General features: G+C 40.8%; 2 protein-coding genes and 1 pseudogene across 2 annotated transcripts in view; 2 read left to right on the top strand and 1 right to left on the bottom strand.

Annotated features, from left to right (window-relative positions):
- Positions 1-216: 216 nt before the first annotated feature.
- LOC120286378 lies at positions 217-4,707 on the bottom strand (annotated as a pseudogene).
- A 1,178-nt stretch (positions 4,708-5,885) lies between these two features.
- On the top strand, positions 5,886-6,200 carry LOC120287047 (TMV resistance protein N-like). The gene has a single exon (XM_039299699.1). It carries the CDS (start codon positions 5,886-5,888, stop codon positions 6,198-6,200), a length of 315 nt encoding a protein of 104 aa, XP_039155633.1.
- Positions 6,186-18,463, top strand: part of LOC104445161 (disease resistance protein RPV1) — a 60,104-nt gene continuing 47,826 nt past the window's right edge. Inside the window, exon 1 of the mRNA XM_039299359.1 lies at positions 6,186-6,336. Within this exon, the coding sequence (XP_039155293.1) occupies positions 6,230-6,336 (107 nt within the window). The 5' untranslated portion in view covers positions 6,186-6,229. The remainder of the gene's footprint in view (positions 6,337-18,463) is intronic.

The following is an 18,463-nucleotide window of genomic DNA, read 5'->3' on the forward strand; positions in this document are numbered from 1 at the left end:
CTACTTAGTATAAAATCGAAAAGTGGCAATAATTCAACCCTGTCGACTCTGAATTTGACGATATACAAAGAACACAACATCACGTTTCAATTATCAATAGTGTGTGAGAGAGAATTAATCGACGTGCGGGAAATGCTTTCCGTAGAGCCTTGCGTTGATGAGAGACCTGTTGACAATTTGCAAGAGAATTGTGGGAATAGTAATAAAGGCATCGACTTAAGCTTGACCAATGAGCTTGTTCTGTATTCAACCTTTAAGTGTTGAATTAAGTTCAAAAGTGCTACATTCTTGTGATCAAACAACAAAATACTGCACAATAAATAACAAACGAATCAAAGGTTCGAGATGCCTATTTTCCAACACGGGCAACTGTGGAAAGGACATGACAAAAAATGACATTCTCTGCTTTTTCTGTTTTACACCCACCTTCTTCTCGAACGAAAGTATTGCCTCAATGATGAAAAGTGACTTTGTGTGGCAATGAGAATCTTGTTATATACATAAAAGAACAATAAGCACTTGAAGATGGCTTCCCCCACAGGCGAGCATGATACAATTAGCAGTTGATGCCGCATTGACCATTTGCAGCAGATTTTGTGAAGGCTGAGGTGAAATGGTCAATCCATACCTAGAGCAATGAGAATATGGAAGCAAGAAGGATAGACCACACAATAACAATCGTACGAGTGCGATTCTGCCGACTCAACAGACCCTTCAAGAATGGGTAAAGGTCAGCAATAACCCATATGGCGAAGAATAGCTTGCCAAACAGTGGACCCCATGACCGATACCCGCTGTTAATCGCATAAGACACACCTGCTACAATGCCAATGATGTTCACGATAAGAACTGTGGTCGGAGGAATGAGAAGCGATGTCCATTTGAACACATAAAGCTCAGCAAAGTCTCCTTCCTCATCGGCTGCTTTCAAAGTGACTGAAGTTGGTATCAATGCCAGCAAGCACTTTAAGAAGCCCTTGGAACATAGCAAAAAGGTGAGCGGAATAGACTCTTCAATGACCCAGAACTGCTCATTCCTCCACCAATCCTCAATGTTGACACCACTCCAACGGAGCTCAAGAATACCAATTGCAAAAATTGAGACGAAAAGGAGAATGAACCACATGCTAGCAAAGTTGCTTATCTGCAATTTATTTTTTTTAACATCGGATCGGTCATCAAATGAAAGAAAAGAGGAAACAATCTCTAATTACGCTGAAATTACTTACATGTAGCTCTAGATAGTCTAGCGTAGAGACAACTATATTTAGTTTATGAAATTGGTAGTATAGCATAATGAGGAGAATATCTAATAAAGATGGAAACTAGCATCGTAATTGAGCCGTCTTTTGTCAATGAAGATTACTTTAAATGTACAAATGATGCAGAAGAGCTAGGACTAACAGCTACATCATTTTTAAGGTTTAAAAAAATGCAAATAAATGAAATTGAGGATCATGATCATACTCTAAAGAATACAAAGAAGAGTCCACCTGTGAAGAGGACTTTGGTGACCACACAGTAAGGGCACCTAGATATGGTTGACTTAGGGCTTTCTATTTAACTATATCAAAAGGCCTATGTTTGCCAGCTATCAGCTGAATATTATTCAACCACCATAGCCATTGGAATGATGTTTAGGCATCTTCTTTTACCAATGTTTCCTAATGGTTTCTCATCCAAGCTTTATTAAAACAAGATGCAGAGCCACTCGAAAACTAAATACAAAGAGAACATTAACTCCATTCCAGAGAGGCGGAGATGCTAGGATCAGATGACAGAAGTAAACAATGACCCTTCTTTTGTTCATCTCACTTAAATAGAGTTAATGTGGATTAACGTACAACAAACGAAATACATGAGATTGAATACTCTACAATGAAGAGAGAAGTATCACTTACCTCAGGTATAATAAATTTGTTAGTGAGAAGACAAATTGCAGGGAGAATACAATACACAATCAGCGGTATTGAGGTGAGGGGATACACAATTGTATTGATGTACGCCAATCTCTCCAAGAGCTTCAATTTCCCATTATATCCATACCATATAGGACAATGCCTGCTTAGCAAAATCTCAATTGACCCCAAGGCCCACCATATATCCATCCGATCTATTCATAGAAAGAACATCAAGTCAATTCCAACCATATGACATGGAATTTAACATCTAGAATAGAAATTGTATAACATCATAACATACCTCTTTGCCCCATTCAGTCTTGTCCTCATAGCCACAGCTAATAACATGGATGGCTTCTTTCAAAAGTGTTGCAGGATTGGTAGATGGTCGTAGGCCACCCTGTTCCATGAAAGTAGCCGCAATGAAAACAGGAGACTGACCGAATCTTTTCTCTAGACTTTTCTGAGACATCAGGAGCGACCTCTCATCATCATATCCTACAAAACAAATTGGTGCTGTTAACATGATATAACACATAGCAAAGGTACTGTTAAGTCAGTCGAACAATTAAGTGACATCAAAAGAGAGACATTTTTTGGTTTATTCTAAAGCTTAAGGGGGTCCTTTAAGGGCAAGGTAAGATACCCCAATCTGACATCAATTCAGGCTAGTTTTGACAGTAATCATGGAGTAAGTCCAGGCATTTGGACCAGTATAAGTCTGCTTTCTAACATCCAAAGATACAAAACAAAACTCATAATTAAATCAAGACCTACCTTCAACCCCCTCCTCAACATCTTCTATATTGAAAATTGGAACAGTGGATTCAGTTCTTTTCATTGCTCTTTTCTTGTCAATGTACTTCTTATTGCCACCCTTCCCCTTCTTTCTTGAACCACAACTCTTTACAATAATATTTGGTTCCAGATCTTCCTTAGTTAATACAGGGTCATATCCATAAAGGGTTGCCTGTTGAAACAACATCCAGTTCCGACATAGACAGGACCTTGGATGACGTCAAGCCCTTTCAAGTTAATCTGCATTGAGATCATAAATAAGATAATCTAGCTCAGTTAAAAAAGGCAACAAATGAACATAAACAACTAGCATTTTGGAAATAGGAAAAAGATGAAGACACACCTACATCAAAGAAGACGATGTTGCCGTTAGCATATCGATCATGCAAATCAATCCCATCAAAACGTTCTGGGAACTGCACATAGCACATCTTCTTTCCATAAGCGGGATCCATCATGAAACACATTGCTTCTTTCAATGCTTTACTATTATTAAAGTAATGATCACAGTCAACATTCAAAAGATACGGTCCGTTGGTTAGGACAGCTGAGACCCAGATCTACACAAAATAAAACAGTAATTTATAAATTCAGAAATGCCAAAAAGTAATAAGCAGATCTAACCAATTTCTCCAGCAGATAAGAACAACATTCAGACAAGCATCAATGTGGGAAAATCAAACTGTAATATTTGTTTCTCAATATGAAGAGAATTAGTATGAAGTTAAAGTAGGGTCAGGAACAATGAATCTCTTTATGATAAACAAATCCTCACTATAAGCTAGAGACACCACTATCAACATTACAATCCACGGGGGGAAAAAATAAAAGGTAACTGATCCTTGAAAAAGATAATTCCAACTGTACATTCAAACTGAAAGCACAAAAAGAATAAGCTTCAATAATGTAGCGTGAACTTGGAATGCGATTTCTCAAACCTAGAGATCCATTAATCAGGATCCTAATGCATATAGATATAAATTTCAATGCAAGCAAGCGATGAAGAATCTAAACTGAAAAACCAAATCACACCAACATACATTCATTTGTTTACAATTAAAGATGTCAGCCTGTCACTAAAAGAGACACATGACAAGAAAAGCTACATAAGATGTATAGAGATGACAAACCAAAGCAATCATGGCTCCAGCTTTCTCGTGATGTTGGAAACCAGGTCGCTTTTCACAAGAAACATAAACAAGTCGAGGTAGCTCATTTCCATCAGTATCAAGTCCCCCACTGTGGCCCAGGAAAACCTATTATTTTCGACAACAAAAAGAAAACACTAACTAGATGCATAAGAGGGGAGAAGGTTGATTTAAATGCTTCTGGAATACTGGTTAATATCGTATACCTGTATCATTCCAGGGTGATCCCTGGGGTTATTTCCAGCCCAGGCAGTGCCATCCTGCATTGTCCACCCTTCTTCTGGCATCTTTTGTGCCTTTGCAACCAAAGCATTGATTCGCACCTTGAACTCCTCATATTCTCTCTATCAACCACATAATCAAACAATTTTACATTATATATACCAAAACATTTGTAATAGATTATGCATCTGACTAAATGCTACACTGTCGATAGGCAAACCACTAAATAATTTTTTCCTTTCCCGAGAAACTGAGTTACAAAGGTAAAATAGGTGATGTATGGACCCCTCCCTAATGACATTCATTTCAGTTTTACAAAGGCTTACGACATAATTCAACATAAAGCAACCGATCAAATAATTAAGCAGCACCGATCAATCAATGTACCTCTTGAGCTTCTTAGAAGTAGGATCATGGGCTTCACTGCCACCCTTAGCCCCATCAACCTTCGCAGCGTCGACCCCGCCGTCATCCGACGATCCAGGCTCCTCCTTGTCACTGGACCCATCGGCTATCTCCGCGGACCCATCTCCGAGGGAGTCAACGAGCACATTAGCGAGGAACCTATCGCAGAACTCCTGGCTCGAATCAGCCCTAATCCTGCCACCGACAACTCCGCCAGCCTCGTCGTCCTTCATCAAGATGTTCTCGATCTCGTCGAACCCCGAGTCTATTGACGATGACGACGCGTTCGAGGAGCAAGCGCCGATGACGTCGCCGGCCTCAGGAGGTCGCCGAAGAAGCCGTCCATGTTGATGTGAGACATCACGTCGTCCTCCATATGCAACTCCAGTTCCGCCATCAAAACACAAGGAAAAAAAAAAAAAAAAAAAAAAGGGAAAAAGAAGATGAAGGCGACGATGGGAGATCTCTACAACAACATCTGATTTTCTCGCGGTGGTTCGCCGGTCGGAAAGGAGGGTAGAGAGAGAGAGGGGGAGGGCGCGGTCCTCTCGCCAGTCCCGTGTGGTGGTTCATTGATTGCTCGCGGTCCTCTCGCCGGTCCCGTGCGGTGGTTCGTCAGTCGGAAAGAAGGAGGGCAGAGAGAGAGAAGTCGCGGTCCTCCCGCCGGTCCCATGCGGTGGTTCGTCGGTCATAAAGAAGGAGGGTAGCAGAGAGAGAGAGGGAAGTCGCGGTCCTCTCGCCGATCCCGTGCGGTGGTTCGTCGGTTGCAGGCAATCGTTCGCTGGTCGGAAAGAGAGAGGCCAAAGAGAGAGGGAGGTCGCAGAGAGGGATTTCGTCGGGAGAGAGAGCGAGTGTAGAGAGAGAGAGGTGCAATAAAAGAACCCGCGGCAGAGCTACAGTACAGGAAAATTTTCAAAATGGGCGCCTCTGAAATCGTGCGTCCCACGAGACACGTGTCGTGCTGCGACCACCTTCTTGTTTGACAGCCTGGAGCATAAGACGTACCCAATATTTTCTCCTATCTTAAAGTCTCAAAGCTCAAAAGGAAAAAAAATATGAACAGCGCTCAGAGCTTCTCACTCGATAAACCCTCGCGGCAGCTTTCGTCTTCCGAGTCCTTGGCCGATTCATCATCGTTCCAGATTCGTCGGTCAATCACGTCGATCTCGCCCTCCAAACCCTGAGAGCGCTTATTTCTTTGAAGCGAGCGAGAGCCAGAGCCAGGGGCATAGGGAAGAGATCCTCGACTTCACTGCCGATCGGGGTCTCCGAGAGCAAAGCCCACTCTGCTTCTGCTTTAAGCCCTTGATTTTCTTAGCAAGACTCTTTCTCTCTCTCTCTCTGTTCCGAAGCTTGGCATTCTAGAGAAGCACATGTACCATCAGCTCTTCTAACAGTTGCTTCTTCGAATATGAAAAGGAATTACCATGTGTTCCTCAGTTTCAGAGGGACAGATGTCCGCCAAGGCTTCCTCAGTCATCTCTACGTGGCTCTGGACCAAAAAGGAATATATACTTTTGTGGATAGCGAGGAGCTTAGGAAAGGAGAGGAAATATCGCCGGCGCTCATGAGGGCAATTGAGGAATCACACGTTGCGATCATCGTTTTCTCTGAGCACTACGCTTCCTCACGGTGGTGTTTGGAAGAGCTCTTGAAAATCATGGAGTGCAAGGAGAAAATGGCTGAAGGTGTTTCTGTGTTTTACGAGTGGAACCCAGAGAAGTGAGAGAGGGGAAAGACAGTTATAAGAGAGCTATGGATAACCATGAGTCCAAGTTGGGGAAGGATTCAGAGAAAGTGAAGAGATGGAAGAAGGCTCTTTATGAAGCTGGTAGCTTGTCTGGGTGGGAGTTGAATGACAGGTACGCACAAATGTGACAATGGTGTTTTGTGATTGTTAGCTCGTGATTGTCTGCTAGATATCATATCATATGCACTTTTTTGGATCTTGAATTGAAGATACAAAGTGGAGATAAATTAGACAGTAGACATATGATCAAATAACCAAAGCTCGTAGATTCTTTGAATTGATTCTTGCTGTGTGGATAATGAAAAATTTATCAAACATAAATAGTGCGATTCATAGTGCCTTAGTCATTATTGTCTTCAGATTCAAGTTCTTTGTAATTTTCCTCGTGTAGATGTTGGCGCAGGTTCACCCACTTTTCATCTTATTATTTACTATTCTTCTTAAGAAATTTTCCTTATCAAGTCAGAGGTTGAATTCCTGCTATGGCTTTGAAATGCTAAAACGGGTTTTTCTTTCTTTTGAGTGCTTATTAGAGATGAAGCAGATCTCATACAATGCATCGTGAAGGAATTATCGATTCGTCTCAACCAAACACCCTTACATGTCGCTAAGTATCCGGTTGGAATAGATTCCCGAGTTCAAAAACTGATATGTTTGTCACAGAAAGAGTCGGCTGATGATGATGTTCTGATGATAGGTCTATGGGGACCTGGAGGCATAGGGAAGACAGCAATTGCCAAGGCCCTATATAATGCTATGATGAGACAATTTCAGGTTTGTAGTTTTTTGGAGCAAGTTAGAGAAAAATCACACCAAAGCGGTGGTCTTGTTTCTTTACAAAAGGATCTTCTATCTGAGATCCTGGTTCATCCTTTAACGGTCTACAGTGTCGCTGGAGGAATTAGTTTGATACAAGAAAGACTATGTTGCAAGAAGGTTCTCCTGGTTCTTGATGATGTTGACCATATGAATCAACTGAATGCATTAGCTGGAAAAGGCAATTGGTTTGGAAAAGGAAGTATAATCATTGTTACAACAAGAAATAAACAATTGCTGACTTCTCATGGCATAAATCGTGTGCATAGAATTCAAACTTTAGGATGTTGTGAAGCACGAGACCTTTTTTGTCTGCATGCTTTCCCATATAGCGAGAGTGTTGAAATAGGAGTGGATCTCATAGATAGAGCACTGCGTTATTGTGACGGCCTTCCGTTAGCCCTCGAAGTCTTGGGCTCATTCTTATGTGGAAGAAACGAAGCTGCATGGGAAAGTGCATTGCATAAACTTTCCAAAAGTCCTGACCAAATTATTAATCAAGTTCTCAAGACAAGCTTTGATGGATTGGAGAACAATGAGAGGGAGATTTTCCTCGATATTGCTTGTTTCTTTAAGGGAAAGGGAGTAGAATACATCAAGGAAGTTCTTGATGACTCTGGTTTTAACACAACCATAGGAATAGAAATTCTCATCGAGAGGTCCTTGATAAAAAATGAATATGGAACCCTGCAAATGCATGATTTGATTCAGTTGATGGGTAAGGATATTGTTAATGAGGAATGGCCCGATGATCCTGGGAAATGCAGCAGATTATGGCTTTTCGAAGATGTTGAGGAAGTTCTCTATGAAGATACAGTAAAAGTTGTTCATGTCCATTTTGCAACATCTCAGTTTTTTACTTTGCTCTGATTTGGATTGTAATGTGTAAATTTTGATCGAAAATTTTGTCTGACGATTGAATTTGCTCTGTTATGGATAGGTAATGGATGCAGTAAAGGCCATAGTATTGAACTTGGCCACACCAAAAGAGATGACCATTAGTCCTTGTGCTTTCAAAAAAATGAAAAGGTTGAGAATGCTCATCTTGCACAAAGTGCATATCTCTTCACAAGGTCCTGTACGCCTCCCTAATGCGCTCAGATGGCTTGAATGGCCCAATGCCCTGCATCTAGAATTTGGCCCTGGTCCAAAGAAACTGGCAAGACTCCGTTTTCAGAACAGTCATATCAAACAATTAGTAGGCAACTGTTAGGTGAGCCCTTATGATGATCAGCTTTCCCTTTTCAAAGCTATGAAAATATTTCAGAGCTTAATGACTGCACCAGTATGTTTTTGCAGAATTTTATATGTTTGAAGTCCATCGAGTTCCGGGATTGCAAGTCCCTTGCTAGTATTCCTGACATTTCATCAGCTCCACTTCTGGAGAGCTTAGATCTTTTAAGTTGCAAAAGCTTGGTAGAGGTTCACCAATCTGTTGGAGATCTTGACAAGTTGAAACATTTGAATATATCAAGTTGCTCCAATCTTCGGATCTTTCCAAACACACTCAAGAAAAAGTCTCTTCAATGGCTTGATTTCTCTGGTTGCTCTAAACTTGAGAAATGCCCTGATATTCTGGAAAAGATGGAACACCTAATATATTTTTTTCTAAAAGGGACGGCTATTAAAGAACTCCCTGCATCAATTGAAAATCTTGTCTCTATAGAGCAGATAGATTTAGGTTGTTGCAATAACCTCACAAGGCTTCCATCGAGCATTCATAAGTTGAAAAATCTCAAGTCTCTGGTAGTTAGCTACTGCTCAAATTTTGTCATGTTTCCAAAGAACTTGGAGGATTCAATTGATCCTGATGACGATTTGGGATTCCCAAGTTTAAGGTGGCTAGACCTCTCTCACTGCAATCTATCAAAAGCAGAGTTTCTTGAGAATGCTTCCAGTTGTCCTATATTGACGTGCCTAAATCTTACAAATAACAAATTTACTCATCTTCCTACATGCATCAATAAGTATGATTATTGGAAAGACTTGTTTGTTTATAGCTGCAAGCAAAGCAAAGGGGTCAGTGTGGCTGATGCGTCATCACCCAAGGTCTCTCTCTCTCTCTCTCTCTCTCTCTCTCTCTCTCTCTCTCTCTCTCATTTTGAATGTTTGATACGTGTACATCTGTATGACAGGAAGTTGAGATTCTTGTAAATGGAAGAGAGATGCCTGAATGGATTCTCCATTGTAAAGAGGACACCATATCTTTCATGGTTCCCCCAGACTTATGTGACAAGATCTTGGGACTAGCAATCTGTGTTATTCTTCGCCAGAATAAGAAAGGCTTGTTCGACGATTCGTCCTGTTCATTTGACATCAGCTTGTTTGTAAATGGCATAAGATCGTATTACCGTTTGATATTTTTTGATCCATTGGAATCCGATCATGTGAGTCTTGTTTATTTCCCAAGCAACAGAAAGATAGAAGAGAAGCCTCTGCAAAACGGTTAGAGCCATATCCAAGTTTGTGTCAGGGCACTGGAAGGAACCATAAAGAAGCGTGGATTCGGTCTAATATGCGAGCAACAGGAGGATGATCTGAGGGTCTGTTTTCCAACACCATCGGGGGATGGAAACAGATTGGAGTTTCAAGGAAAGATACTCGAAGGAAGACAATTATCAACAGACACCGAGGAAGAAAATAGTCCACTGGAGCAGAACTCAATAAAGAAGATGAGACGGTCTTAGCAATGGCGAGAGTATGGGTTGAACTCGCACCACCTGTTGAGGTAGCGATTCTTGAGGATGCAAACCGGTGATCTTGATTTCAATGCCTCTTGCTTTTCCCTTTTTTTCTCGTCTCTACTAAAAATTTGCAATTGTCTGCTCCTTCAATTAGTCGCATAGTGCTATTGACATGGTTGAGGAACTTTTCATTTCCCTCTCGATCTCTATGATCTGTGATGCAAGAGTGCACCAATCCAATATCAAGTGGAATGCTTGCTGAATGACCATTGTCTTCCAAATTCAGTGAGATATATCACATAGAACTCTTGTCACCTCTCTTAATCCAATTAATGATGTCGATGCTTCATATCCTAGAATTCTTAGATGGTAAAGCTTCGCTTCTTGAGAAAAATGTTGATCTAATTGTCTCAAAAGTCGAAAGGTCTACACGGGAATGATTAGTTGATTCCTTTGTTGTTCCTAGGCATATTGCGTTGGATAGATACCAAGGGAGAGATCTAGCTTCTGAGGCTTTGCGGATAAGCAAAGGGTACTGACTTAAAAGATTTTCATGCAAAGCGAATGGTGTTTAACAAATGCATTGTAAAATATTTATTACAGAACAATTTTTAGTATAGAGAAAAAAAAATAGAGAAGGAATTTGCAGTTGTATATGAAAGCTCAAGTGGGGGCGACACAACAGTTGGATTGGTGCTGACATTGTGCAACCCTAGGCAAGGCACCTCTTGTCACGCCCCGAACACGGAGCACGTGCCCATCCCTATCTGGTCGATAATAATTTGCGACTTCCCAGGACGAGTCGCCGACCCTTTCCATTTTATTGCACATGCGGAAGCGAAAAGAAATCCCCTGACAGTAATTATCTCAGGATAGAAAAGCAGGACAATAGATTCACAAACAAACATGCTTTTATATTTACACTGAGTCATGTACACAGGTTTATGGCCAAAGACTACAAAAGACTAGCCTTCCAAAATTAAGCGGTCCTAACTGACCTACGCTTCCGATCACCTCCTCTCAGCTCCAAGTCCTCCATTCGACGACCCTGAAAATGTTGTTCCACAACAGGGTGAGATATCATCTCAACGAGTCTAAGCTCTAAACCCCAATTAGGAGGGAAATACGCCCAGAAGCATCCTAACCACGCAATCATACAATTAGCATAGAGGACTTATCTCGCCTCAGTTTCCTTTCCTGCATGTCAATATAGTTCATAACGCAATGCATATAATCAATGCACATAACAACTGGAACACCTCGTCAATTCAATTAATCACCGGGGTCCTGATTATAAGGCCAAACCGTTATGACACGTCCCATTCCATGTCACACAGTTTTGGTCTCATAATCGGGTGCATCAAACTCAACAACCATGTGTTCCAATTGTTAATTACACCCCTCAAGGGTACGGCCAACTCTATTGGCGGTCTTCTGGCATTGCCAGGCGTCGTCTCACCTCCTTTGAGCACGGCTACGTCTCTCAATTAGACGGCTTCCCTGAAGCGGCATAGGTCCAGAATCTACTGCGACCCGAGTCCCAATGAATGGGTAACATCCGGCTTAACAGCCTAGGATGGTTTCTCTTAACCAACACACAACCAATCAATCTCGGCCCAGGACACTATGCATTGCACTCAAATGTCTCCATTAAAATAGTGATCCTGGCCTCTTTTTTTCGTATTAAAAACATCCTGAAAATAGTCGTGTGTGGGTACACGGTTAATTCGAACCAGAAGACCGATACCTATCTTTTTCAAACCCCACTATTTGATATAGTAATTAAAATCCATTTTCGGTGTTAAAACTCGACACCCGGGATTTTCTGAATAAATATTGGAAATTCACAATTTTTGGAATTAAATAACAAAAATCCAATCAGCACTCAATTTGCATAATTTAACACTTAAGTGCAGAATTTAACCACATTATTGCAATCAACACAAAATCCTGGTCATCAGCTATCTCGGCCTAAATTCCGGAAAAATAATTAATAATTAATTAATTTCGAAAATTAATCAATTAATTCAATTTAATTTCTAAAAATACTAACCTTGGCCAAAATTATTAAATTAAATACCAATATGGACCCGAAAAATTCCCGAACCCTTCTAGATAATTAGTACAATTTATTTAGGCCTTAGCTAAACCATGCTAACCACCTAACATGCTCAATTAAATAATTACATTTCTAATTTAATCTAACTAACCACCTCATTCATAATAAAATAAATCTAAACATCCCTTAAACGTCATTAGCCTACTAAGCAGAGTTTAGAGTATAAACTCACCGGTTAATTGCGGAAACCGGCTCACCGCAACGACAACGCGACTGCGGCCGAAATCTTAATTTTCGGCAGCGTCAGCGAACTCTCGGACCGGGCCTAAAACGGGCCCAACACAACTCGGCAAGGCTAAGTTTCGGTCTTGGGCTTCTGCAGGGCTGCTGGTCACGGGCTTGGGCCTTCTTCGTGGGCCCAAAATGGGCTGAACTTCAAATGGGCTAGAACTAACTGAACTTGTGCCTAAGGTTGGGCTTCAAAATCTGTTGGAGATTGGGCTGCTGCAGGTTGCTGACTTGCGTGGGCTTGGAAATGAAGATGCATGGACTGAGCTGGGCTTGGGCCGACTTCAATTGTCGGGCCGATCGAGCGTGGAGAGGAAGCAACAACGTCCACGCGCTGAAGAAGCTGGCCGAAATCCACGAGCAAGAGGAGACCACGCGGACGAAGATGGGAACTGAAGGAAAACGTGAGCTGCAGAGAGAAGACGCGACTTCGCTGGCTTCGATCTTCGTGGGCTTCAATTCGGTGGAGGCTGTGTGCGGATCGACGGGGGCGGAGGAAACGTGGAGGCGTGCGTGGGGTTGAACGGTGGTCTTCCACGCTCGTTTGTTGACCGGAGGGGGAACAAACCGAAGTGGAGATGGCCTCGGTGGAAGGAGCAGGGGCGTTGCTCGTCAACAAACGGCAAGAGGGAGCAGCTTCGGTTGACTTGCTTCGTTGGACGTTGAAGCTTGGCCGAAGACACTGGACTACTCGGTGGAAGAAGGAGCGGAGATGAAGTTGTAGGCGTTGAAGAATTGGTCAACAAAAATGGCCTTCTGCTGGGCCTTGACCGAAGGAAATGGATGTTTGGACGAGTGGCGTGCAGAGGAGAATCCAATGGAGTTGTGGGCGTGTGAGTGGATGAAGATGGAGGAGAAATATGAGTAGCTGCTGGCCTGTGTTGATCCGTGAGAGAGAGAGAAAGAGAGAAGAAGTGGCGTGCGGTCTTCAGCTGGGACAAGAGACGCACGAAGATGGAGGTGGAGGCGGTGGTCTTGGCGTGCGGGAGAAGCAGCCGGTGGAGGGTCCCAATCAAGCATCCTTATCCCCTCCATTAAAAGCATGTTCCCCTTAATACTTTCTTGTAATGCATAAATCACTAATTAATCCAATTTAAAGTCCCAATTTTCAGCTTTATGCTTAATTTCCTCTCCGGTTGTCCAAATCGAGGTCCGATTTTGCTGAAGAAAAATCCCGAACAATTATCTGTAAGTGCCTGACGCTCACATGCTCAGTTTAGAAGTCTCAATTTCCATCAATTTAGCCCATCTGAATTTCCGCTGATTTTCCGCAACGTCCGTATCGATTTTTTGCAAAAATCCTGGAATCTCTGAAAATTTCTCGGAGGGTGAGTCGACATTCCTAAAATAGATCGTGACACATTAGAACTTTCAATTTCTGAAATCGGGTTCAAATTCGCGGTTATTTTCAATCCGGCGCGCTTTTAGCGTGACCTAGTCTACCGGGTAACTTTTAGGAATTTTTGGTGCAATTGACCCGTGATCGATTTATCTCGAGTCACAAAGTACATCTTCGACACATTAGCAACTCTCAGTTGTCGTGAAAATCTCGACGTTTCAATTACGGGCACCGGGTACCAAAACGACAGAAAATCAATTTAGTGCCGATCAATGAGAATTTTTCAATCAAGTGGAATCACCCACAATTTGATCACATATTTCAGTCGAATCGACCTATTTCTGATTTCTAATCGATCTCTGATGGTGCCGTAATGACCCTTGCAGATCAACATGGTCGAGTAGTCGATTCTTGGTCGAATTCTCAAGTCAAATTGCATTTAGATTCCCTAATTGCTTCCCTAGATAGTCTAGTTATCCTATGAGTGGCCAACTCAGGGAATAAAACTATCGGCGCGTCAATGAAAGGCCCGATTTAATCGAAAACAAAATATGAAAATTCAGGATGTCACACCTCTAAAGTTGAGCAAACTCGGCGATGCAACACTGAGGTACACTGAAACTAAGCAACACAACACTAGTGTCATGCAACCCCAAGTAATAGAACGCCATGGCCACACTACTAGGCAATGCGACGCTTGACCCTTGGCAAGCTAAAACTGACATCAAGCAACCCTTGCAAAGCTCCTCAATGTCGCGTGACCCTCGACAAAGCTTTGATGATGTCTTTCAACCCTCGGCAAAGCTGCACCTACATCCCTTGGTCCCTCGGTCCCTCTTCTAAGCTTCCCGGCCATGATCAAACACATCTCTGTCTCTCTTATCCAAGGTTGAGGGGTAAAATATGATTGCAAATGTATTAGTGATGGTAAGATTGGAAGAAAAAAACTTTATTAAACCCATAAACTTGCATTTCAAGAATGTTAGAGCCCACACTCGGAGGCTTACCTTGAACTTTGAGCATTTTCAAAGCAAAACTTTGGATCAAAATCTTTGAAATTGTGTTATCATACATCAAACCCTTGGCTCAAGGCCCCTTGAAGGTCCAAAATAGCTTAATTCAAGATGACTGAGCACTCAAATTTTTAATGGCCAAATTGGACGGGATTGAAACAAAGGGTAAAAATGAAATACCGGTACCAATTAAGGGGTTTTTATGAGTCCGATTTTTTTATTATAAAGTAAATATGTTTGAGTGGTACCAATTGAAGATATTTTGTTATATTAATCCTAGTAACATATATGTATTATTTCCTTTCTTTTTCTCCTTTTCAGTAGTCAAGTCCCATTTCATTGGGCAAGTGAAATGCCAAGTGGCATTTTGATAATTTCCTCTCAGAATCTTGGTAAGTCAAGTTCCTACTAGTATTGCCTTTGTATTCTTCATTGGCTTTCACTAAAGTTCATTCTCCTTATACTTTCCCTCCCATCAGTTGCCCTTGGTTTTAGTCTTGGTGGTCCCAAGTTGTCCATTCTTAAATGCAGAATTCAATAAAGTAGAAATGATATCGCCAATCACTTTCTAAAGGCAAGAACTTGTAAGAATAGATGATTATTGTAGTCTCCGCACAAGCAACATAATCACATCACGAGTGAATATGAGATGTCAAATGCTCATTACTATACTATCACTTACAATCATTAAGGATTTGAGATTATACACACTAGTGATGTCTTATGTCTTTTTTGAATATCTAATTTTTTGAATTGTAACACGTGTTCATCTCACATATATTTACCACAAATGATCAAATTTCAAAATCATGGCATCACCATCTTCTTTCCTCCCCCTCCTCTTTCCTTCCCTCTCTCACACTCTCCTCTCTCTCTCTCTCTCTCTCTCTCTCTATAACACAAGTACAAGCACGGAATAATTTATACTTCCCAAAGAATAGGAAAGAACTACCAACGCTAGTGGCTCTTTTTTAGGTGTAACCCCATAAAAGAGAATGTACTTAATAAACATCGACTCTTTTCGAATCTTATTTTATGGGAGCAACACCGCTGAGAGAAAATAATTAATAAAAACCGAAGTAACATAAAGATTTTACTTGGACATCTAATCATTCCGTTTTTTATGAGCCTTTCCTAGTTCTTGTAACTTATTTTGAATTAACAACGTTCAAGAACAAATTCAAAAGGATGAGCAATGTTGGGCAACTACTCGAGCAAAATCTTGGGCCGACCAAAATTGAAACAGTCTCAGGTCAACGCCACCAAATGGGCAACCAAGACTGAAATGATGGGCTGATCCTCTAGCAGGACTGGAGAATGGGCCATCTTCACTCCTCAAATCTAAAATAAATTGACATTCGGTTATCCACCTTACCAAGATTAGAGATCATAATTCAACAAAAAATTCAACCCCCAACTCCTCTCAAGTAAAAATAATGCGATAGTTACTTACTAGTGGAATCAATGTTAGGACATCACTTGACCAATTGAGAGTTGTTGCATTCAACATTTGAATGAAAAACCACAAACAGCAACAACAACAACAACAACAACAAAATCCCCTTTTCACAACACTTTCAAAGCAGTACTGAACTTTATTTGAGGAAACTATTAGAAATTGGCACCCAACTACTGCTGAAAAACCTATTTGAAATTAATTGTCGGGAAATATCTTGGCCAAAAAAATCCTTCTTAAATTAATTAACTTCTATCTACTAGTAAATTTTAATTGAAGACAAATGTCAAAAGTGGAGAGGTAATGATCTAGAATCTTATATCAATGATAGCGACATCGACAACTTCAAGCATCCTCAATTATGTTAGGATGGACGAGGCCTTGTTCCAGAAATGACTTATTGACATTGTTTGTCATTCTATAAATATTATCAAGGGGTCCAGAAGATCTAAGAAGTAGGGAAAAATGAAAAAGAAGAAAGAAATTGCATATTTTCACTTTTGATAATTGCAATTAGCTCCTATATTTTCCCTGCGAAGCAGGGAGGCTGAAGCGCTGTGTGGTGCCTTGCCCAGGGTGCGTGGGTGGTGGTTTCTTGCATGCCTCCCCAGGGTTTACTCTCCGGCTGCCGGCCGTGCGAGGGTTCCCTGGGTCACCAAAAAAAATAAAAATTAGCTCCTATATTTTTAGTTTTTTAGTGTATAATCCTTAGTTTTTTTTCATTGGTGACAATATGATTTTTTTCATTAGATTTAACAAGCTCGATGCTCAAAATTTTGTTCCAAAACTGATCTTCAATAAGCGTAGGCAAATCTTTGCGACAATATGACTAAGTAGCATTGATAATACCTACCGGAAATGAGTGGATGCAGGGATAAATTGGTCAGAGTTAGAAAGAAAGCAAGATGAAGTGGTGATAGGAATATCCAAATGTTATCATTTCTTTTACTTAAAAGATATTTTTATTTTCTTCTTTGATTTTGTGTTAGTAATTTAATGTCAAATCTCACGTGTAATTGACTTTCTTTTCTCCTTTCTTATCCAATCAGTGTTCTCTCCGTGGCCGTTGAATTCAGTTTATTGCAAAAAAAACGTGGCACTTGATTTCAGTTGTCGTTTCTGGAAAAAAAAAATTGAAGAAAATGATAAAATCGTCCGCTGCGAGCCATCCGATTGGGTATATTTACAAGTGTAACCTTGGCTATCCTGGAAAAGAGGGGATGTCGGAATTTTCTTAATTTTTGGTGTCTCTCAACTTTCCGAACTCCTTAGCGTGTTGCATGCCATTCAGGTTTTATATTTTAGTTTTCTAATATTAGTTAATGTACAAAAAATGTTAACCCGTGGCATTCTTTCTTCCAATTTGGTGAGGTTAAAAAAATCTCATGCAAAATAGAGTTTATTAATGTACACTTGTAATTCATGGGTTTGTTATTCTATCACTATACTAAATCCAGCCACAAAATACAATTTATTTTAAGTTATTAATGTCTGCTCACTTCAAGTGATTTTACAATGTTTTATACCAAATGAAGTAACTTTAGTATGCTAAAATGTCTCTTTATCTATAGGGTTTACACGGGCTTCATATACATGTGTTCTCTATCAGTATAATGCTTTTTGTTTTTGGGGTTGGACATTTTAACATGATCACAAAGTCAAGTTCGAAACCAGTTGTTTTTTTGCACTCCTCATATACATGTGTTCTGATAATATTTCCAGATGATGTCATTTGGATCTCACAGGATTCGGTTTTTTTGCCGGGTAAGTTCTATGTGTGACAAAAAATAAGGTACGAATTATTCTCTCCATATTTATTTATTTAGAAATTTATTTACGATTATCCCTTGAAAATCGGATTCCTATTCAAATTTTTTCGGAAACCGCTTATTGAAAAATCGTGCCTTTTCGGTTTCCCTTATTCAGTTTCCAAAAATTTGCTATTTATATTTTTACATCTTTTCCAAGAAGTAATCCTCATTCTCTTAAACCACTTTTCTTCCTCTTCGAAACCCTTATTCTTCGAAACGTCTCCTTCATCCTCTCAAAGATCGAAACTTTTTCTCCCAAAACATCCATGGCCCCAAAATCTGCCCAAGGAACAAAATCTAGACCCTCTGCTTCATGAAGATCTAGACATATAGCAGGAATGGCATCGGGAGCGATGGGGAGCATCGCGCATTTTGAACTGTCAGCTTCTTCCAACAATGTCAATGGTACTACAAGCGAGGCTCCTGTAACCTCTAAGAGTGATTCTTCGGCTAAGTGGAGAAAGTTGAAAGAGGCCATTGCATCGCTCCGAAGCTTAGGAAACAACAAAGAGATAATATCTACCCTCTTGGCTACAAAATGGGTTTGACAATGAGGAGGCTCTAGACTTAATGTTTGCAAATCCTATTCGTATTATATCATACGTAGTAGTCGAAACTGTCATGACCCGACCTCACCACCACCCGGCCCTTCAGGAAAAGAGGAATAACCACCACCCGGCCCTTCAGGAAAAGAGGAATAGGGAAAGGTCGGATTTAGAGGTACTCGATCATGAAAGTTCCCTCAAAGTTCTCATTCACAAAAGCGTCATCAC

Source organism: Eucalyptus grandis, chromosome 8, assembly GCF_016545825.1.
Source record: "Eucalyptus grandis isolate ANBG69807.140 chromosome 8, ASM1654582v1, whole genome shotgun sequence".
In the NCBI taxonomy this organism is placed as follows: domain Eukaryota; kingdom Viridiplantae; phylum Streptophyta; class Magnoliopsida; order Myrtales; family Myrtaceae; genus Eucalyptus; species Eucalyptus grandis.

Bases quoted from the DNA above. Each gene is read 5' to 3' on its own strand.
- LOC120287047 (XM_039299699.1), top strand. From the start codon at position 5,886: ATGAAAAGGAATTACCATGTGTTCCTCAGTTTCAGAGGGACAGATGTC.